The sequence below is a fragment of the Podarcis tiliguerta genome (genome assembly GCF_965153285.1).
Source record: "Podarcis tiliguerta genome assembly, chromosome: 18".
Taxonomy (NCBI): Eukaryota; Metazoa; Chordata; class Lepidosauria; order Squamata; family Lacertidae; genus Podarcis; species Podarcis tiliguerta.
In genome coordinates this window covers 1,522,413-1,545,526 of record NC_139551.1, presented here as the reverse complement: position 1 = coordinate 1,545,526, position 23,114 = coordinate 1,522,413, and the positions used below count along the sequence as shown (strand labels likewise).

Here is a 23,114-nt window from a genome sequence, read left to right as displayed (position 1 = left end):
TTGCCCCCGAGATTTCAGCCGGTTAATTAACCACGGCGCCCTGTGCGGAAACGGAAAGGACGTTGTGTCTCTCCCCTGGGTTCCCGGCGCTTCCCGAAGTTTAATGAAGTCGAGAAGGGGGTAACTCCTGGGGGGGCCGGTCATATGAGATCTTCCTGTCCTCATTCCCCTTCTGCTGTGTCTCAAACACATCTGGACCAATCAATGGGTCCCGTTGCGCCCGGTACCAAGATCTGCGCTGAAACCTCCAGAGGAGTCCCCCTGCTGTGTCTCTGCATGAGTTGCTGTTCTGCACATCTCTCTCTTCCTCTCCCACTTGCAATCAGCTTCCGGTTGTTTGCTTGCCTGGGCAAAAGCCAACGTTATCTTTATTTTTATCTTATTTATTATTATTACTTTGTCAAAATAAAAAACAAAGTAGCAACAACAACAACGAATTATGTTGCATGCTATTTATACAACTGAAATACAGATAATGTTTTGGGGACGTGTTTTACTTAGCTAAGTGAACTTTTTCCCTTTCGAAGCCTTCCTTGTGTATTCCGCTAAATATCATTTATTTTATGCAAAAAGGGGATGGGGGAAGTCAGTGCTCCTTTATCCCCTTTCAAACTTGTATCGTTATTTCGATCGCACGTTAAAATCGGTCGCGTGCTTCCACTCTTCACGGGGCGCAAAAGGAACCCTGCGCACAGGAATGAGTGTTTTTTAAAATAAATTTCCTAAGTTTTGAAAGTGTTGCCTACAGAACACTGTGTGCATTTGATTTGATTTTTTTCCCCGGTATGGGAACCTCGCTGTGCCCGTAGATCAGAGGGGGTGTTGCAGCGATGCAAGCTGCCAGATATTAAAAACCAGTTTTAAACACAATAAACTGCATTCTGGGGTTAATTGTGTCAGAGTCTGAGGGGAAAAGGAGGTTGGGTTCTCAACGGAAACTGAAAACTTAGCAATGTTGGTGCCAACCAAACCTCAATCAAATCAATTTAAATCATGAAAAACTCAAAAACAAACCCTTATTTACTGATGAATACCCTTTGGACTATAATGGAACTTAAATAGAAAATCTTTAGAAATATTTTTTTTAAATAATATTTTATTAAGATTTTCCATAACATCACAAAAAGAAAAAAGAAAAATACAAAAATAAAAAACAATTAAAAACAGTTCAATCTTTCATAACATATCTTGCATTTGCTTGTTTCCCGGACCTCCCCACACCTCCCCTCTTTGTATTCCAGTTCAATTTATTTATTCAGCAAATCCTTTCCCTCTTTACCTTTATCCTTGTCTTGATCTTAATATATTATAACTTTAACTTTTCACCTGTTAACATACCATTTTTGCATATTCCTTCATAACATTATTACTAAAAACCCCTTAACCTCAATCTAACATCATTCTAACATTCATTAATTTTGCAATATTTCTGTAGATAGTCTTTAAATTTCATCCAATCTTCTTCCACCAACTCAGAAATATTTTTCCCCCCGAAAGGATTTCATTTTAAAAATCCAATTTAAATAAAATAAAAAATAAAAAAAAATCCGATTTAAATTTTTTAAAAAATATGATTGATTTTTATCCACCCTGTTGCCAGCTATCTGGGGCCCTGGGGGCCCGAGCACCCACAAAGTTCCCCACGAAGGGGACACATTCACACATGAAATTGGGGTTAAGTGCAAATGAAAATTCCAAAAGCGAAATAAGATGGAAACAGTTTGCCCAAAAATGAAAAGGTTGAGGGTGAAGGAAGTCAACGGGAAGGAAAGAAGAACTGAAACATTGCATTGTTCATTATAGGTGGGTTGCGATTCGGCGCTTCTGCGCATGTGAGACTGCCAAACCCGGAAGTAACCCGTTCCAGTACTTCCGGGTTTCAGCGCATCCGTAACCCGAAAAAACGCAACCTGAAGCGTCTGTAACCCAAGGTGGAACTGGATGTATTTTATCAAAGCAAAGGTTGAACTGAAATACAATTAAGAAGAAGTATATTAATAGGGAGTGGGTGGCGCTGTGGGTTAAACCACAGAGCCTAGGACTTGCCAATCAGAAGGTCGGCGGTTCGAATCCCCGCAAGGACGGGGTGAGCTCCCGTTGCTGGTCCCAGCTCCTGCCAACCTAGCAGTTCGAAAGCACGTCAAAGTGCAAGTAGCTAAATAGGTACCGCTCCGGCGGGAAGATAAATGGCGTTTCCGTGCACTGCTCTGGTTCGCCAGAAGCGGCTTAGTCCTGCTGGCCACATGACCTGGAAGCTGTACGCCAGCTCCCTCGGCCAGTAAAGCGAGATGAGCGCCGCAACCCCAGAGTCGGCCCCGACTGGACCTAACGGTCAGGGGTCCCTTTACCTTTACATTTGACCCACAGAGCCTAGGGCTTGCTGATCAGAAGTTCGGTGGTTCGAATCCCCGTGATGGGGTGAGCTCCCATTGCTCGGTCCCTGCTCCTGCCAACCTAGCAGTTCGAAAGCATGTCAAAGTGCAAGTAGATAAATAGGTACCGCTCCGGCGGGAAGGTAAACGGTGTTTCCGTGCACTGCTCTGGTTCGCCAGAAGCGGCTTAGTCCTGCTGGCCACATGACCCGGAAGCTCCCTCGGCCAATAAAGCGAGACGAGCACCGCAGCCCCAGAGTCGGCCACGACTGGACCTAACGGTCAGGGGTCCCTTTACCTATATTAATAGTGAATTGAGGGGGGGGGCAAGAGAGTGAGGAGCTAAGCTATGGCTTGTTTAGCTTATACGTAAATCCGGCACGCCCAAAAAGGTTTGTTGGCAGCAGGCAGTGCCCTCAGCCGGCTGCAGCGGACGAACCGCATTCCTCCGGAGTTGGCACACGCAGTCAAGGGCGTGCCAGGCAACTCGCCCGCCAACTCATCCTCCCTGCTCTCACTTTGCCTCATCCTCCTCTCTCCTCTCCACCCGCCAGCAGAAAACAAAATCTGCCCCGATCCTTAGCCACGGCTGTAAACAAAAGAGGGTGGAGACATTACGAGACGCCAGCCTCTTGGCCATGAGTAGGCATAATTCAAACACAGGACTTGGCTTATAGCACGGGTAGGGAAACTAAGGCCCGGGGGCCGGATCCGGCCCAGTCTCAATCCAGCCGGCGGACGGTCCGGGAGTCAGCGTGTTTTTACATGAATATGTCCTTCAAGGGATGAACCGCAGCTCACCAGGGTTGAAGGAGTGGGTGCTTTATTGAGTTTCCTGCATTTCAGCGGGTTGGACTAGATGACCGCCAGGGTCCCTTCCGACTATCCCATTTTATGATTCCTCCTCCACCTCCTTCTTGGAAATTTAAACTTCTGGATAGTGGGGGGAACCAGGTATCTCTGTGTGCATGCTCATGAATAGCCGCCGATGGAGACAGAATACTGCATCACTTATTATTATTATTATTATTATTATTATTATTATTATTATTAGACCCACGTATCTCCAAGATCCACTGCTTTTTTACGGTCACTGTTGCCCCCGGACAGGCATAGGCAAACTCATCCCTCCAGCTCTTTTGGGACTACAACTCCCATCATCCCTGACCGCTGGTCCTGTTAGCTAGCGATGATGGGAGTTGTAGTCCCAAAACATCTGGAGGGCTGAGTTTGCCGATGCCTGACCTAGGAAGAGAATCGCTTCCGAATTCTCCACCATTGAGCTGCTCTTGGTGGGGTAGACTGTTCCTGGATGTGGACGCTCTGGGCAGAAATTGCCATGAATGGACACGGCTAAATCAGGCCTACTCCCGAGTAATAGCACCCAGTAAGGTGCCACCCCCAACAGCGTCTGTGCGTCTTGGCAAGAATCCCACTCTGCTTTGTGCTGCCCTTTTTGTTCCTTCTTCCCCGAGGTAGACTGCGGCTTGAGAAGGAGGCTCTGTTTTACCTTTCCTTAACCCTCCTCGTTTCCCGTGCATCTTTTTAAGAATAATATTCTTAATTTCTCCGAAGCTTGGAGCAGCGTTTTGACCTTTCCGCACGCTGAAATGTTAAGATTTGCAAGATGATGTACAGATTGTACACTAGGATAGTTAGTGGAAATGTACAAAACTAGTTCAAATATATGTTGGAAGTATAAGGAAAAGGAGGGGACATTTTATCATATGTGGTGGGATTGTACATATGTGCAGGGTTGTTGTTGTTTAGTCGTTTAGATGTGTCCACCTCTTCGTGACCCCCTGGACCAGAGCACGCCAGGCCCTCCTGTCTTCCACTGCCTCCCGCAGTTTGGTCAAACTCATGCTGGTCGCTTTGAGAACACTGTCCCACCATCTCGTCCTCCGTCGTCCTCTTCTCCTTGTGCCCTCCATCTTTCCCAACATCAGGGTCTTTTCCAGGGAGTCTTCTCTTCTCCTGAGGTGGCCAAAGTATTGGAGCCTCAGCTTCAGGATCTGTCCCTCCAGTGAGCACTCAGGGCTGATTCCTTCAGAACGGAGAGGTTGGATCTTCTTGCAGTCCATGGGACTCTCAAGAGTCTCCTCCAGCACCACAATTCAAAAGCATCCATTCTCCGGCGATCAGCCTTCTTTATGGTCCAGCTCTCACTTCCATACATCACTACTGGGAAAACCATGGCTTGAACTGTACAGACCTTTGTCGGCTAGGTGATGTCTCTGCTTTTTAGGAGGTTAAAAATATTATTATGTATTATAATATTATTTATTATAATACATACTTTTGAATGCATCCATTCTTCAGCGATCAGCCTTCTTGATGGTCCAGCTCTCACCTCCATACATCACTCCTGGGCGCGGAGGGAGGAAAAATGGGGGGGGGGGGAATAAGGATGATATGCTTCTGGATAATACGTTTTGTTTTAATTTTGAATAAAAAAAAGAAGATTTGCAAGCCGCTCCTGCTCTCCCCACCATTTCGGGAGGAGTCATAAAGACAGCTGACTGATGCATGCCTGTTACACAACTGCTTTCTTCAATTTTATTTTTTTTGCAGAGGAAAGTATGTCAGTAGGACAGGGTGACTTGGTGCGTACTTTGGCGCGGGCCTGACGGGCGGGTTCGGCGGCCAATGGCCACGGGCCGTGAGTCAACGATCCGCGGGCCAGGAGCCAATAGTTGAGCCTGGTTTGGGCAGCCCCGCCTTCCCTCCTCGGATCTTGGCCACATGTCTGTGATATGTTTAGCAGATGGCAGTTATATAACCTTGGGGAAGTTTCAGGCCTTTGGTAATGACAAAAACAACAGAGGCTTTGGGGCTGTGTTGGGAAAGCGAGCGGTTGTGTGTGTGTTTCTTTCCTTTCCTTAAATTTTTATTTTATTTTGTAGCACATCAGTGCAACGGAACATAAAAACAGCAAAGAACAGAGAAAAAAGAAATAAAATGATACAATACCAGTACCAAAACTTATACAGAACAATGTACATACAATACAGCGGGCTTTCGGTTCCTGCCTCAGTTTTGCCGCCTGTGAAATGGGCGCACGGGTTTTGCAGAACGACGTCCCCCGGTGGCCGAGACAACAGCAGGGCCAGCTTGGAAGGATCTCGTAATAGGAAGCTTTCTTTGCAGAGAAGGAAGAGACAGTGATTTAAATATATATATATATATATATATATATATATATATATATATATTTCACCACTTCCTTCTCGAAGTGATTCACTCTCGCGCTCGACAACAAGCTACGCCCGAGTGGAAAGTATTTCTGCTGCGTCGAGGCTGGAAGAATTTCCTCTGCGGTTTTCAGAAGGACTTTTGTGTGATGTGCAGTTTCTTGTGGGGTGGGAAAGGCACTCTGCAAGCGCTCAGAAGAGCCTGTGTTGTGCCGGAGCCTAGCTCCACAGCAAAAGCTCTGGACTCCCCCCATCCTATAATAATAATAATAATAATAATAATAATAATAATAGAATCATAGAGTTGGAAGAGACCACAAGGGCCATCGAGTCCAACCCCCTGCCAAGCAGGAAACACCATCAGAGCACTCCTGACATATGGTTGTCAAGCCTCTGCTTAAAGACCTCCAAAGAAGAAGACTCCACCACACTCCTTGGCAGCAAATTCCACTGTTGAACAGCTCTTACTGTCAGGAAGTTCTTCCTAATGTTTAGGTGGAATCTTCTTTCTTGTAGTTTGGATCCATTGCTCCGTGTCCGCTTCTCTGGAGCAGCAGAAAACAACCTTTCTCCCTCCTCTATGTGACATCCTTTTATATATTTGAACATGGCTATCATATCACCCCTTAACCTCCTCTTCTCCAGGCTAAACATGCCCAGCTCCCTTAGCCGTTCCTCATAAGGCATCGTTTCCAGGCCTTTGACCATTTTGGTTGCCCTCCTCTGGACACGTTCCAGTTTGTCAGTGTCCTTATAATATAATAATATAATATAATAATAATAAAATTTTATTTATACCCTGCCCTCCCCAGCCAAGACTGGGCTCAGGGCGGCTGACACCAGGTATAAAAACAACGGATTGAAATACAACTTAAAAACAAGATTAAAATACTAAGTTAAGACATTAAAATGCAGCCTCATTTCAGTAGGAACTCAAATCAAAATCGAAAAGAAGAAATCCTCAGGCTTCTACTTCTTTTCTCCCGACTGCAATTTACAACACCCTAACCGGTCGCTCTGGGTGCAAAAACTGGTCCTTTGAAACATGAAAGAGGAGACTCCAACTCCCAGCAGCCATTATGGGATGGCAGGAATGGATGTAAGAGAGGCTTGGTGGACCAGGCAAGAGGGCAGCCCAGATAGTCTAGGGTTGCCATATTTCAAAAAAGGAAAATCCGGAAACACAAAGCTGTTTTTGCGAAATCTCGACAAAGGAGAAAGAGGTTGTGGTTTTTTTGAGGCTGTTTTTAATGAAAGTTGCCCAAATCTGACATGGGCAGCCATACGGTTTGCCCGGATATTTTAGTGATTCCCACCCGGACGCTGCTTACTGGTGATGTCTGGGAAATTCTGGATGTATTGGAGGGAAGACCGAGCCGGATGAGGAACGGTTGAAGGAGCTGGGGATGTTCAGCCTGGGGAAAGAGGAGACTGAGAGGAGACCCATTGTTTTTTCCTGCTCCATAGGGCAGGACTCGAACCCGGCTCTTCGAGTGACAAGGGAGGAGATTCCGACCAAATATCAGGAGGTTTTCAAGCACAGCGGTTCTCAACCTGCGGGTCCCCAGATGTTGTCGGACTACAACTCCCATCATCCCTGAGCTCTGGCCTTGCTAGCTAGGGGTGATGGGAGTTGTAGTCCAACAACATCTGGGGACCCACAGGTTGAGAGAGGCTGTCTTAAGCTCAGCTTATACCAGGCTTCCTCAACCAGATGTTTTTGGCCTACAACTCCCATGATCCCTTGCTAGCAGGACCAGTGGTCAGGGATGATGGGAATCGTAGTCTTGAAACATCTGGAGGTTGAGGAAGCCTGGCAAACTCTATGGAAGAGCTTCCCCTCTGTCCTCTTAGCTCAGCGGTTCTCCACCTGTGGGTCCCCAGATGTTGTTGGACTACAACTCCCATCATCCCTGAGCTCTGGCCTTGCTAGCTAGGGGGGATGGGAGTTGTAGTTCGACAACATCTGGGGACCCACAGGTTGAGAACCGCTGCATTGTCCTCTGTCAATGATGCTTTAGCCGAGATTGTTGTCTTTCTGTAAAAAGAATGATTTAAATCAAAAGTCTCCCTGACTAGCGATTGGAATCGATTAGATTTGAATCACATCCGCCCAGCCAACACGGCCAGCGCAATTATGGGATGGTTTACTCCTTGGCAGATGGAAGTCTGTGTAATCTGTTTAAAGTCCCCCACTGCCCTCTACTGGGTGGGAAGTGGCATGGCTGCGTTTTCTGTCGAATTATTGCATTGTATGATATTCAATCAATTACTGTATTTTAATATTTTGTTGGCAGAAGCCCAGAGCAGCTGGGGAAAGCCAGCCAGATGGACGGGGTTATAAATAAATTATTATTATTATTATTATTATTATTATTATTATTATTATTATTAAATTCTTCTTCTTGCTGTCTGATCTGAATATTCGTGACGATCCTCCCTCTTGCTTTCCAAAATCCTGGGCGATCAGTGCTTTTTATTTATTTTTTCCGGGCTAGGGAAATAGGTGGGGGAGCTCCACACAAAATTGTTCTAGGGCCCCTGTCCTACCGTCACCCCGAGCCGTAGCTAAATGTAAGATGCGATTAATAAAATCAAGGAGATTTGGTTAGAAATGGCCACAGGTTTTTGGGTGGAAGATATAGGTGGCTTTGGGGCTCAAGCATTATGTGTATTACAGCCCTCCCAGACCAGGAAAAGTAATAATTTGGTTTTTTAAAAGTTAGGGAACTCAAGTTTCCCCCAGTTCCTGCTAAAAAAAACCCCACCCCAAAACCGCTGCATGTAATGTCCAGCTCCCCCCCCACACACAAAGCAGGCCATTGTAGTTGTGCCTTTTAATTCTTATTATCAGTGTTTTTTCCCTTTAAAAATGTTTAGGGCCGCTCTCGTTTTGACTCAAGAAAACCACCAGTTTATGGTTCAAATCAGGAAAAATAAATAGAGTAAATGGATAAAAGTACAAAGATTCACAAAATGTTTAGGGGTATGCGTACCCCTGCGTACCCCCAGGAAGAAAGTGCTGATTCTATCTATCTATCTATCTATCTATCTATCTATCTATCTATCTATCTATCATCTATCTATCTATCATCTATCTCTATCTACCTATCTATTATCTGTCTATCTTAGCTATCCATCCATCCATCTATCATCTCTCTATCTATCTATCTATCTATCTATCTATCTATCTATCATCAGTCTATCTATCCATTATCTATCTATCTGTCTATCTATTCATCTATCTATCTATCTATCATCTATCTATCTCTATCTATCATCTATCTATCTATCTATCTATCTATCTATCTATCTATCTATCTTCTATCTATCTCTATCTATCATCTATCATCTATCTATCTTAGCTATCTTAGCTTAAAAACTTTTCTGGGGTTTTTAAAATCTCAACAACTTTTGTGACTGGGTTTTCACTTTTTGAAATGCCTTCAGGGCCCTTTCCAAACCGACAACTTTATGGTTCTGTGAAACGGCGTAACTCAAAATACGAGACTTCTCCCTGGTGATTCCCGTTGAAACATGCAAATGCAAGCAGGTTGGAGCAGAGCAGACCTCTCCTTTGCAAAGGGCCTTTTCTAAATAAAAGTTGCGCTCGCCTGCACTGCACCTTTTCAAAAATGCATTTGTTGTCATTCTTGTTGTTGCCAAGGTGGAAAATTAACGTGGTTTTTCTCTGTCTCTTTCTTCTTTCCCCAGCGCAAATCGAGGTCATTCCTTGTAAAATATGCGGCGACAAGTCGTCGGGAATCCACTACGGCGTGATCACCTGCGAAGGGTGCAAAGTGAGTTTTGTGTGCGAGAGAGAGAAAGAGGGATTTCGAGGAGGAAGATGGCAGCTGCCAAATCAGGCCCGTCCCCCGCACAAAATTGGCACCCCTCAAAGTGTTTGCTTATCTATAGCAACATTTTTCTCTCTGTTCTTAACAACAACAAAATCAGCAGCAACCCAGAGCAGGCTTTCACAAAATTCTGTTCCAAAACCAAAGCGTTCCGAAACCGAGGCACATTTTCCCATAGAAAGCAATGCAAAACAGAGTAATCCGTTCCAGACGTTTAAAAACAACCCCTAAAACAGCCATTGAACATGAACTTTACTCTCTAAGCAGACCATTGATCCATAAAATAAAAGCGATAATCAATGTACTGTACTATAAAATAAATAAGGCAGTACTGTAGATGATAAAAAAAAAAAAAATTACCTGCACTGATGATAGTCATTGTTTGGATGGTGGGTTTTATTCCATTTCCACTGTCACACGATCAATCAATAATCAATCAATCCATCAGTAGCTGAACTGGGTTCCGCACAGTCACAAAAACAAACGAACCGAAAAAGCCTCAAAAACAAAAGCGCCAAATAAAGAGCGAAAACAAAAGCGCCAAACTTAATCCGTTCTGGAAGTCCGTTGGACTTCTGAAATGTTCGGAAACCGAGGCGCGGCTTCTGATTGGCACAGGTGCCCCGGAAACAATAGCCTACAGCTGCATTGGACGTTCGGCTTCCGAAAAACGTTCAAAAACCGGAACACTTCTGGTTTTTTGGCGTTTGGGAACCAAGTTGTTTGAGAACCAAGTCGTTTGAGAACCAAGGTGCCACTGTACATGCAAGTTGTTTTCCCCGAGATGTTGTGCATTCCTTTATTTTCAATCTATGCATGCTTTTTACTAATACAGTGGTACCTCGGGTTAAGAACTTAATTTGTTCTGGAGGTCCGTTCTTAACCTGAAACTGTTCTTAACCTGAAGCACCACTTTAGCTAATGGGGCCTCCCGTTGCCGCCGCGCCGCCAGAGCACAATTTCTGTTCTCACCCTGAAGCAAAGTTCTTCACCTGAAGCACTATTTGTGGGTTAGTGGAGTCTGTAACCTGAAGCGTATGCAACCCAAGGTACCACTGTACGTCTTTCAGGCGTTGTACCTGTTTGGGTTGGAGAAACCCGGAGAGGTGCAGATTTCAAAGGCTAGTTTGGTGTGGTTTTTCGTAGTTTTGGACAGTGGAAGTCCTCCTCTTAAATGCAAAGAGAATTTCGATGTTCTGTTCCTCGTTTCCCCTAATCTCTGCGGCTTCCTCCGTATCGGCCGGTTTTCCTCATTTCCACCGTCGTTTTCTCTCCCAAAGGGGTTTTTCCGCAGGAGCCAGCAGAATAACGCCACCTATTCCTGCTCGCGGCAGAGGAACTGCCTCATCGACCGGACGAACCGGAACCGGTGCCAACATTGCCGGCTGCAGAAATGTTTGGCGCTGGGCATGTCTCGCGATGGTGAGTCGCCAACCCAAGAAACGGGGGGGAAGGGAAAGAAAGGGGGGAAATAAAGAAAAACCGAAAATGTCAAAGGACGTAGAGAGCTCTCTGACCTCTCCTTCTTCTTCTCCTCCTCCTCCTCCTCCTCCTCCTCCTTCTTCTTATGACCTCTCCTTCTTCTCCTCCTTCTCCTTCTTCTTCTCCTGACCTCCTCTTTTGACTTCTTGTTCTTCTGCTTCTTCTTCTGACCTCTTCTTCTGACTTCTTCTTCTTCTTCTCCTTCTTCACCTTCACCTTCACCTTCTTCTCCTTCTCTTTCTTCTTCTTCTTCTTCTTCTCCTTCTTCTTCGTCTTCTTCTCCTTCTTCTTCGTCTTCTTCCTCCTCCTCCTCCTCTTCTTCTTCTTCTTCTTCCCTCTTCTTCTGACCTGTCCTCCTCCTTCTTCTGACCTCTACTTCTTCTTCTTGTTCTGACCTGTCCTCCTCCTCCTCCTCCTCCTCCTCCTTCTTCTTCTTCTTCTTCTTCTTCTTCTTCTTCTTCTTCTTCTTCTTCTTCTTCTTCTTCTTCCCTCTTCTTCTGACCTCTACTTCTTTTTCTTCCGGCCTGTCCTCCTCCTCCTTCTGACCTCTACTACTTCTTCTTCTTCTGACTTGTCCTTCTTCTTCTCCTTCACCTTCTTCTCTTTCTTCTTCTCCTTCTCCTCCTCCTCTCTCTTCCCCCCACCCGTTTGTCTCGCAGCGGTCAAGTTTGGCCGCATGTCCAAGAAGCAGCGGGACTCCCTCTACGCTGAGGTCCAGAAGCACCAGCAAAACCAGGAGCAGGGCGGCGGCTCCAAGGACGAGGCAGAGACGTTGTCGAGGGTCTACACCACGAGCGTCAGCAGCGGGCTGTCTGACCTGGACGACATCTCCATGCTTTCGGACGGCTTCCTCTTCGACTTCCCGCTGACCCCGGAGGGCAGCGGCGGCTACTACAACCTTGACCTTCTGACCTCTGCCCAGCCGTCTCCGGACCAGTCCAGCATCGACGTCAGCGACGCCAAGCTCATCAAGCAAGAGTCCATCTACGAGCTGATGTTGGAGCCCGGACTTTTCCCGCACGGCTCAATCGAGGGCGGACATTTGGCCTCAGACGTCTCCAGGATAGAGATCGGTTAGTACATAGGATGGACTTTTAAGCAGATTTGCCCCGTTCCCAACAGACAGGTTACCTTTGCGCTCCGAGATTTGCTTTGACCATTTGACATGCTTCTTCTTATATATGGCTTAGCGGTAAAGGTAAAGGGACCCCTGACCATTAGGTCCAGTTGTGGTGGACTCTGGGGTTGTGGCGCTCATCTCGCTTTACTGGCCGAGGGAGCCGGCGTACAGCTTCCGGGTCATGTGGCCAGCAGGACTAAGCCGCTTCTGGCGAACCAGAGCAGCGCACGGAAACGCCATTTACCTTCCCGCTGGAGTGGTACCTATTTATCTACTTGCACTTTGACGTGCTTTTGAACTGCTAGGTTGGCAGGAGCAGGGACCGAGCAACGGGAGCTCACCCCGTCGTGGGGATTCGAACTGCCGACCTTCTGATCGGCAAGCCCTAGGCTCTGTGGTTTAACCCACAGCGCCACCCGCGTCCCTTATGGCTTAGCGGTGTTGCTGTTGAGTCGTTTAGTCGTGTCCACCTCTTGGTGACCCCCTGGACCAGAGCACGTCAGGCCCTCCTGTCTTCCACTGCCTCCCGCAGTTTGCTCAAACTCATGCTTCGAGAACACTGTCCCACATCTTGTCCTCTGTCGCCCCCTTCTCCTTGTGCCCTCCATCTTTCCCAGCATCAGGGTCTTTTCCAGGGAGTCTTCTCTTCTCATGAGGTGGCCAAAGTCTTGGAGCCTCAGCTTCAGGATCTGTCCTTCCAGTGAGCACTCAGGGCTGATTTCCTTAAGAATGGAGAGGTTTGATCTTCTTGCAGTCCATGGGACTCTCAAGAGTCTCCTCCAGCACCAGAATTCAAAAGCATCCATTCTTCGGCGACCAGCCTTCTTGGCTTAGCGGTATATATAGCCAAACCACCGACTCTGCAGCCGCCCGGTTTGAAAGAGAAAATGACCTTGCTTGGTGGAAAGTTGTGACGTTTTGCACGTGACTCGGAAGGTTGGTCCGGCAGAGTCGTAGGGGGAGAAATCTTGACGGCTGTTGTGTGTGCATTCCCTCCGCAGAACGGCTGGCGCAGAACGTGGTCAAATCCCACCTAGAAACTTCTCAGTACAACAGCGAGGAGCTGAAAAGATTGGCCTGGGTGCTTTACTCTCAAGAAGAGATTCGGAACATGCAGAACAAGGTACGGACCGGCCGCTCGCCTCTGGTGAAGTTGAGGGTGCTCAGGGGCGACTAAGCGCCGCAAACATGCCCTCCTTCTGCCGCCAGAAGTTGCTTTCAGCATTAGACCACAAACCGTGTCATTTTTTATGATAACAAACTTTCAATTGCCATCCAATAATAGCCCAGAGAAAGCGTAACTAAATTAGAAATCTTGATCTGCGTCCGTTTGGCGTATTTTTGTCAATTTGGAGCGCCAATGCCTTTTTCCAAATCCTTTTGGGGCGGAGAGGGGCAGAAAACTTATTTTGCTATATTACTTCATAAAACGTATACACTGCTCGATTGCAAAAGAGAGAGAGAGGGGAAGAACCTTCAAAGCGGTTTACAAATGGTAAAATCAATTTTAAAAGAACAACACGCAGCCACGCTTTGAAAAAGACAAAAGTTAAAGAACTAAAACAGATTGAAATCATTTGGAGAGATGAATCTCTTTTCACGTTTAGAGGCTCCTTGCTATCGGACGCCCTAAAATAAATAATAATAATAATACTTCTGTAAATCAAGAAAGTCTTTAATAAAAATAAAGAAGTTGTTGTTGTTATTATTATTATTATTATTTATACCCTGCCCATCTGGCTGGGTTTCCCTAGCCACTCTGGGCGGCTTTGAAGAAAAGATTAAAAATACATGAAAACATCAGTCGTTAAAAACTTCTCTAAACAGGGCTGCCTTCTAAACATCAGAGAGTTGAATAATAATAATAATTAGTGTAATAAAGCGTAGCTTTTGTGTCGATTTGGCACGACCAACGCACCCAGGAGGCAGGCAGGAGAAGGTGGAGAAAGCCACCCTCTCCATCATTTGTCCCCAGCAGAGGTAGACTGCTCTTGCACAAGGAGGCTCCATTGTACATCTTATGCGTTGCGAGGCGCCGAAGAGACTTGTTGGGCCCTCAGGAAGCACAGTTTGACCCTCTTCTCCCCCTTCGCTTCCCTTCCATGTCCTGTCCAGAGCTGCGAAGCCATGTGGCACGAGTGCACGGTCCAAATCTCCAACGCCATCCAATACGTCGTGGAATTCGCCAAACGAGTCGACGGCTTCATGGATCTTTGTCAAAACGACCAGATCATCCTCCTCAAAGCAGGTGAGGGGTGGCGGCCGGACTGGCGAGTCCCCACAACGCGCCCTCTTATTGCAAAACATAGATAGCTTTGAGAAACGTTGGAGGGGGTGGAATAGGACGTCCCTATTTTCAGGGGAGAAACGTTGGAGGGGGTGGAATAGGACGTCCCTCTTTTCAGGGGAGAAACGTTGGAGGGGATGGAATAGGACGTCCCTATTTTCAGGGGAGAAACGTTGGAGGGGATGGAATAGGACGTCCCTATTTTCAGGGGAGAAACGTTGGAGGGGATGGAATAGGACGTCCCTATTTTCAGGGGAGAAACGTTGGAGGGGATGGAATAGGACGTCCCTATTTTCAGAGGAGAAACGTTGGAGGGGATGGAATAGGACGTCCCTCTTTTCACCGTAGAAACGTTGGAGGGGATGGAATAGGACGTCCCTATTTCCACGGGGGAAACGTTGGAGGGGATGGAATAGGACGTCCCTATTTTCAGGGGAGAAACGTTGGAGGGGATGGAATAGGACGTCCCTATTTTCAGGGGAGAAACGTTGGAGGGGGTGGAATAGGACGTCCCTCTTTTCACCGTAGAAACGTTGGAGGGGATGGAATAGGACGTCCCTATTTCCACGGGGGAAACGTTGGAGGGGATGGAATAGGACGTCCCTATTTTCAGGGGAGAAGCATTGGAGGGGATGGAATAGGACGTCCCTCTTTTCAGGGGAGAAACATTGGAGGGGATGGAATAGGACGTCCCTCTTTTCACCGTAGAAACGTTGGAGGGGATGGAATAGGACGTCCCTATTTCCACGGGGGAAACGTTGGAGGGGATGAAATAGGACGTCCCTCTTTTCAGGGGAGAAACGTTGGAGGGGGTGGAATAGGACGTCCCTATTTTCAGGGGAGAAACGTTGGAGGGGATGGAATAGGACGTCCCTATTTCCATGGGGGAAACGTTGGAGGGGATGAAATAGGACGTCCCTCTTTTCAGGGGAGAAACGTTGGAGGGGGTGGAATAGGACGTCCCTATTTTCAGGGGAGAAACGTTGGAGGGGATGGAATAGGACGTCCCTATTTTCCGGGGAGAAACGTTGGAGGGGGTGGAATAGGACGTCCCTCTTTTCAGGGGAGAAACGTTGGAGGGGGTGGAATAGGACGTCCCTCTTTTCACCGTAGAAACGTTGGAGGGGATGGAATAGGACGTCCCTATTTCCACGGGGGAAACGTTGGAGGGGATGGAATAGGACGTCCCTATTTTCAGGGGAGAAACATTGGAGGGGATGGAATAGGACGTCCCTCTTTTCAGGGGAGAAACATTGGAGGGGATGGAATAGGACGTCCCTCTTTTCACCGTAGAAACGTTGGAGGGGATGGAATAGGACGTCCCTATTTCCACGGGGGAAACGTTGGAGGGGATGAAATAGGACGTCCCTCTTTTCAGGGGAGAAACGTTGGAGGGGGTGGAATAGGACGTCCCTATTTTCAGGGGAGAAACGTTGGAGGGGATGGAATAGGACGTCCCTATTTCCACGGGGGAAACGTTGGAGGGGATGAAATAGGACGTCCCTCTTTTCAGGGGAGAAACGTTGGAGGGGGTGGAATAGGACGTCCCTATTTTCAGGGGAGAAACGTTGGAGGGGATGGAATAGGACGTCCCTATTTTCCGGGGAGAAACGTTGGAGGGGATGGAATAGGACGTCCCTCTTTTCAGGGGAGAAACGTTGGAGGGGGTGGAATAGGACGTCCCTATTTTCAGGGGAGAAACGTTGGAGGGGATGGAATAGGACGTCCCTATTTTCACGGGAAAAAGAGGGAATGTGTACATAAGTAACTATTTACCTTGATGAATTCCTGGGAGGATAGTTGGGTTATAAACAAAGCCAAAATGAATCAACAGGAATTAATTTTTTTAACGATTTGATCTTTAGAGTTTTAATGTGGACCGCTTGGGGAGTTCTTTTTTGTAGCCTGTAAATCAATTAGATAAATGAACATTCTTAGAGTCTAAACTTCTTTTTGTTCCTTCCTTCTTTCCTTCCACCCATTTCTTTCTTCCCAAACAAAATCTGCCTCGTTTTGATTTCTTCCTCCTCTTCCTTGCCATGGGGGTTCAATTCCCGTGATCCATGGTCTGGGCTCCTTTCCGCCCGCCAATCTTTCCTCCTCCCTCCTCCTCGCCTCTTCCTCCGCTGCCGTTTCCTCTTTGCACCAGGCTGCCTCGAGGTCCTCCTCATCCGAATGATACGGGCCTTCAACCCGCTGAACAACACGGTGCTGTTTGCGGGGAAATACGCCGGGGTGCAGATGTTCAAGTCTCTAGGTAAGAAACGGGGATGGGGGAAGAAATCTGCTTCCGTTTATTTTATATATACACATTTTTATTGATTTTTTAACATGTCAGTTCCAACAGTCATACAACATACCCTCTCATCTTATACAATATTTTAGACTTCCGTCAACACCTCTGGTGATTTCCCCTTCTCTATTCTGCATTTTTTAATTTCTATATTGCATTTAATTGTTCTTAACTATTCATTCTTTTCATGATTTCAAATAATTCACCTTACAAAACTTCTTGCAATCCTGCTAGCACAATCTGCTCATCACAATTACTTTCCAAATAGTTCATATATTTGCTCTAAGAATCTCTGATCCCGCAGGTTTCGAATCCTTCCTGTTAATTTATCTAATTCTGCATAGTCCATAAATCTGCCTCCTTTTTTTTACATATACACATTTTAATTGATTTTTTAACATATCAGTTCCAACAGCCGTACAACACACCCTCTCTGATCCCGCAGGTTTCGAACCCGTCCTGTTAATTTATCCAATTTTGCATAGTCCATAAATCTGCCTCCGTTTAGACAAGCCCATCGAGACACGTAGACGGCGACTCCTGATTTTCCCGGTGACCAAACCCCTCTGCTTTTTCTCTCGCTGCAGGTTGCGACGACCTCATCAACGCCATCTTTGAGCTGGGGAGAAATCTTTGCCGGCTCCAACTCTCTGACGAGGAGATAGCGCTCTTCACAGCCGCTGTCCTTCTCTCTCCAGGTAAGCAGCTCGCCTGTGGCGAACAGAGGGCGAGAAGGGGGCGAGTTGAGCCATTTGGACTGATAGCTTTGACCCAGCAGAGTTAGCCCTTGGCTGTCGGCCGGCAGACGGCCACCTAATATTATTGCAGTCGTGCCTCGGAATCCGTTCTGGAAGTCCGCCCGACTTCCAAAAAAGTTCAGAAACCAAGGCGCGGCTTCCAATTGGCCGCAGGAAGCTCCAATCGGAAGCCGCGTTGGACGTCAGGTTCCAAAGGACGTCCGCAAACCGGAAGACTCGCTTCTGGGTTTGCGGCATCCGGGAGCTAAAATGTTTCGACTCGCAAGGCGCTCGGCTTCCGAGGTACGGCCGTACAGTGGTGCCTCGCAAGACGAAAAGAATCCGTTCCGTGATTCTCTTCGTCTAGCGGTTTTTTCGTCTTGCGAAGCAAGCCCATTAGCGGATTAGCGCTATTAGCGGTTTAGCGGCTATTAGCGGCTATTAAAGGCTTAAGGGATTAGCGGATTAGCTGCTAAAAGGCTATTAGCAGCTTAGTGCCTTAGAAAAAGGGGGTGGGGAGCGGAAAAAAAAACCCCAGGAATCGGAAGACATTTGCGAAGCAAGCCCATAGGGAAATTCGTCCTGCGAAGCACCTCCAAAACGGAAAACCCTTTCGTCTAGTGGGTTTTCCATCTTGCGAGGCATTCGTCTTGCGGGGCACCACTGTATTATTATTATTATTATTATTATTATTATTATTATTATTATTATGTCAATGCCTGCGGAAAACTTGTCTATTGAGAGTTCATCACAAGGGCATGGGTGCTTGTGGTTAACCTTTTGGAAACGCTTCCGTTGCGCGGTTTCTACCTACTGAACGTTGCAGATTTTAGGATTATGGGGATGCAGATGTTTTTAAGGTTTGGCGCGGAAGGTGGCCCTTTTGCCTGATCTTGCAGAGTGCATGCTCTGGTTATCTCCTGCTTGGACTACTGCCATGCGCTCTATGTGGGGCTACCTTGGAAGATGACCCGGAAACTGCAACTAATCCAGAATGCGGCAGCTAGACTGGGGACTGGGTGTAGAGACTGTATAACACCGGTCCTGAAAGACCTGCATTGGCTCCCAGGACGTTTCCAAGCACAATTCAAAGGGTTGGTGCTGACCTGTAAAGCTCTAAACAGCCCAGTAGACTCCACCCCCATCGTCCAGCCCAGACACCTGGGTCCATCTCCGAGGGCCTTCTGGCGGTTCCCTCCCTGAAAGAACTGAGGTTACAGGGAACCAGGCAGAGGGCCTTCTCGGTGGTGGCGCCCTCCCGCCAGATGTCAAGGAAATGGACAACTTTCTGACTTTCAGAAGCCCTGTTTAGGGATGCTTTTAATGTTTGACGTTTTATCATGTTTTTAATATTCTGTTGGGAGCCACCCAGAGTGGCTGGGGAAACCCAGCCAGATGTGCGGAATATAAATAAACAATTATTATTATTATTATTATTATTATTATTATTATTATTATTGAATGGTAGAGTTGAGAGAGACCCCAGACAGATGACCTTCATAGCTGTCAACTTTTCCCTTTCCTTGTGAGGAATCCTATTCGGAATAAGGGTAAAGGTACCCCTGACCATTAGGTACAGTCATCAATGACTCTGGGGTTGCGGCGCTCATCTCGCTTTACTGGCCGAGGGAGCCGGCGTACAACTTCCGGGTCATGTGGCCAGCAGGACTAAGCCGCTTCTGGCAAACCAGAGCAGCGCACAGAAACGCCGTTTACCTTCCCGCCAGAGTGGTACCTATTTATCTACTTGCACTTTGACGTGCTTCCGAACTGCTAGGTTGGCAGGAGCAGGGACCGAGCAACGGGAGCTCACCCTGTCATCGCGGGGATTCGAACCGCCGACCTTCTGATCGGCAAGTCCTAGGCTCTGTGGTTTAACCCACAGCGCCACCCGCGTCCCTTCGGAATAAGGGAATTTCCCTTAAAAAGGGGGGGGGGGGATATTGACAGCTATGATGTTCCTCCAGCCTCTGCTTAAAAACCTCCATCCCACTGGCAAACGGCTCCTAGAAGTTCTTCCTTTCAAGCCCAGTTTTCTTGGCCAAGTTTTGCGGCGACCCAAGCAATCTGACGTTTTGTTCCCCAGACCGCCCCTGGCTTTCGGAGTCCAAGAAGGTACAGAAGCTTCAGGATAAAATCTACTTGGCTTTGCAGCACGAAATCCAGAAGAAGAATGGCAACGAAGACAGGCTCTCAAAGGTAAATTTGGGGAGGGGAGAAAGCGAAAAACTGCCCCGATATTCCAACAGAGACAAGGCAAACTAGATTCATTAGCAAGTTATTTTCCAATTTTTTTTATTAAGTTTCACAAAATTATGCAGAAACAAAACACACAGACAAACAAACATAAATCATACCCTTATTAAAATTACACTTATTAACATTGTTAAGTGACTTCCTCGCTTCCCCTTGGTTGAATATCCATGCATATCCTTATAACGGCTTTCTAAATCTTAATTCTTATAAACTTAACTTAGTCCATTAACATCCTTATATCTTTTCAATTTGAATTCATCAGCAAAAGTTAAGGCTTTATCTTGCAAGCCAACTTGAAATCTTTTGATGAAGGGCAGTATATTATTATTATTATTATTATTATTATTATTATTATTATTATTAGGGTTGCCATGTTCTGAAAAGCTAAAAATTCAATTCTTATATTCATATATTCATAAATATGGTTCCGGAACTGGAATATTAACAGATAACCTGTAAAACATGCAGGGCTAAGCAAGGAAATAATAAAAGAACCCGCCGAACAATGATTAAATTATAACAACACAACAAGATGGAAGAAGTAAAAATAAAATGAAATAAGATCACCCATGGGGAACAGGGGGGTATAGGGGAATTTGAAATATTATTTATAATATAAAAGCTTTAATATAAATTTTTCTAACCATGTTGTATTTGTATACAGCAAAGAGTTCAGAGTAATTAGGTGAATTTCAATTTAGTTCATTATGTAACAGGTTTAAGTTAGAAAATGAATGTGGATGTTGAATTTGACGTTTGTAGTTTTTCTTTTTTTCGGTTTTGGAAATAAAAAATCGCTTCTATGATCCCTTCCTTTCCCCCCCAATCGCAGATTATCTCCAAACTCCCGTTGATGAAGACAATCTGCAACTTGCACTTGGACAAACTGGAGTTTTTCCGCCTCGTCCACCCAGAGATCGCCACGAACTTTCCTCCCCTCTACAAAGAAGTCTTCAACTCTGAGCTCCACTACAGCGATGGCCGAGACAGCTAAGACGCCCAAAATCCGCAGGGAGAAAACTTTAAAAACTTTGGAAGACGGCGGAGCCGAGAGACGAGGAGGTGGGGTGTTACGGATCACAACATCTCCTTTTTTTAATTTCTGAAAAAGGACACACGCTCACCCCTCGCCCGGAAAATGTGTTTTTAAAACCCAGCGGCCGGCCGCAAGACCTTTCCGGAACTGCGTTCCCCTTTCCGCCCGCGGTCGCTCTTGAATGTAATCGCACCTTGACGGATGCTCGGAAAAGGAAGCAGCCCTTTTTCTCATTATTTTTGCGAAATGAATGTGAACCTAGAAGCTACGTTGTGCGTCAACCTCTCCCGTTTTGATTTGCGGCGTCCCCGCGGAAGCACGCCTTCGCACGTGCTACAACCCACAACCGTTTGTGTAGTACCGCTATTATTATTGTTGTTGTTGTTGTTATTAGGTCCCCATTCTCCCCACGTTTGAACGGCACAGCACGGACGGAAAAGGGGGCCGATGCGGACTTCTTCAAGAGGGTGAAATCTGTTGGGCGACACCGCAGCGTATTGTGGGTAGCTTTTCGTTTTGCTCGGGGGGTTTCCCCCCTTCTACGAGCGCCATGGGGCAGCTGAAAACACAAACCGGGAGGGCTGGACCCTCCGGCGGAAACGAGGGGGGCAAGAAACAGGGACCGGCCGATCTCTCTCTTATTCCGGTCGACAGCCAGTAGACGGAACAGAAATCTCCGACGCTTCGCTTTCGGAGACTTAGTGCTGCTAAGAGGATCGAGAGGCTGGGGAAACCCAGCCCAGATGGGTGGGGTATTATTATTATTATTATTATTATTATTATTATTATTATTGAGAAAGGAGCCTCTCGGGGCGCTTGGCAGGAGGGTCTCGCCGCTGCCAGCTGCAAAGATGATCTCTGGGTTGTGGATTCGAGACACGAGATTCCCGCATCATGGGGGGTTTCGATTTGATAACCCTCGTGGTCCAATCCCACGGTTCTGTTCTCGGGTGCAGGGGGGAAATCTGGAAAATAAGATTATACAGTGGGTTGCATTCTGTGTTTTCCCTGCTCCCTGCTTCCGTTGCCGTGGAAGCGCAGGGCAGAATCGGGACTGCGGCTCTGCTCTTGAGTAGAAGGCAGCGGGACACAGCCAGATTTAGCCCCCCTGCCTTCTCCCTAAGCGCGTTCTGCAAAGTCAGTACAGTGGTCCCTTGGTTCTCAAACTTAATCCTTTCCGGAAGTCCGTTCCAAAACCAGAGCGTTCCAAAACCAAGGTGCGCTGCTTTCCCATAGAAAGGAATGCAAGACGGATTAATCTATCCCAGACTTTTAAAAACAACCCCTAAAACAGCAATTGGACGGAAATTTTACTCTCTGACGAGACCATTGATCCATAAAATGAAAGCGATAAACAATGTACCGCAGTCACAGATTCAATCCATCAGTAGCTGAACTGGGTCCCAAAAACAAACAAAAAGAGCCGCGAAAGGAAAAACACAAAATAAAAAGCAAAAACACAACAGTGTAACACTCAGAATGGAAGTGTGGCACTCAAATTGGAGCATGTTTGGCTTCCGAAAAAGGTTCACAAACCAGAATACTTACTTCCAGGTTTGCAGTGTGTGGATTCCAAGTTGTTTGAGCACCAAGTCGTTTGAGAACCAAGGTTCCACTATATTACCATATCCACCGTTTTTGGGCCGTGCCTTTCAAAAGGAAACAGGAGTCGTGCCCCGGGGCTTCGATTCCCATAGGTCCGGATTTCCAGGACACGTCCAGGATTTTAAATTGCGAAATAGCATCCTGGGTCGAACTTCAGAAAAACCGGCAAAACGTCCTAGTTTAGAACCAGGAAGTTTTGGGTGACTTCTCCCAAGAAAGCACGACATGTCCGGAATTGATGTTTTACTTCTTGAGCTACAGCAACCCTAGAGATGTATTTTCCGCCCACTTAGAGAGGACCTGGGAGGTTAAAGGTTGGTGTTTTTATATAAAAGGGTTTTGGGGTTTTTTCCGCTGTGATGTCCAGGCAAGAGGGGCTGCGGGTCGATGTCGTTCCCGAACATGGCCGAAATATGTCGGCTGCAGGGGAAAGGGGTTTATCCTCCGGGATCCGGCCCCCCACGGAATCGGCGGATCCCGTTTTCGGAACGGGGTTGCGGCAAAGGACCCCGGAGGTTCGTCTTCATTTCATCCGCTATGGGTGCGGAAAAGCACTTTAAAGACGTCGTGTGACGGACCCCTTCTCCGCCGCTTTTGCAAAATGCACTTTACTCGTGAGCAAGCGGGTCGAGGAAGGAGACCCCCCACCCTCGAGTTGTGTTTGACAATCCCCAAAGAGAGGAAATACATAAGAATCATAATGAATCTGATTTTTTTTTCTGTTGACTGGCGATACAGAAAGGGCAGTGCTAATACTTAACGTCCTGAAAAAATGCACTTTCCCCCGTGAGCTCAAAAGCTCCCGGAGGTTTATAAATAAAAGACGACACGTGGTTAGTATATCGGCCTGTTGCGTTGTTCAAAATGAGAGGCGT

General features: G+C 46.8%; 1 protein-coding gene across 2 annotated transcripts in view; it reads left to right on the top strand.

Annotated features, from left to right (window-relative positions):
* The window catches only part of LOC310668423 (nuclear receptor ROR-beta-like), a 36,261-nt gene extending 13,147 nt beyond the window's left edge, over nt 1-23,114 (top strand). Inside the window, exons 2-10 of one of the 2 annotated variants that reach the window (XM_083421719.1) lie at nt 9,281-9,366; nt 10,704-10,845; nt 11,565-11,978; nt 13,027-13,148; nt 14,141-14,273; nt 16,462-16,569; nt 17,193-17,303; nt 19,429-19,541; nt 20,431-23,114. In XM_083421719.1, coding sequence (XP_083277845.1) covers nt 9,281-9,366; nt 10,704-10,845; nt 11,565-11,978; nt 13,027-13,148; nt 14,141-14,273; nt 16,462-16,569; nt 17,193-17,303; nt 19,429-19,541; nt 20,431-20,592 — 1,391 coding nt within the window. In that variant the 3' untranslated portion in view covers nt 20,593-23,114. The remainder of the gene's footprint in view (nt 1-9,280; nt 9,367-10,703; nt 10,846-11,564; nt 11,979-13,026; nt 13,149-14,140; nt 14,274-16,461; nt 16,570-17,192; nt 17,304-19,428; nt 19,542-20,430) is intronic. The other variant, XM_083421720.1, reaches the window with a different exon arrangement.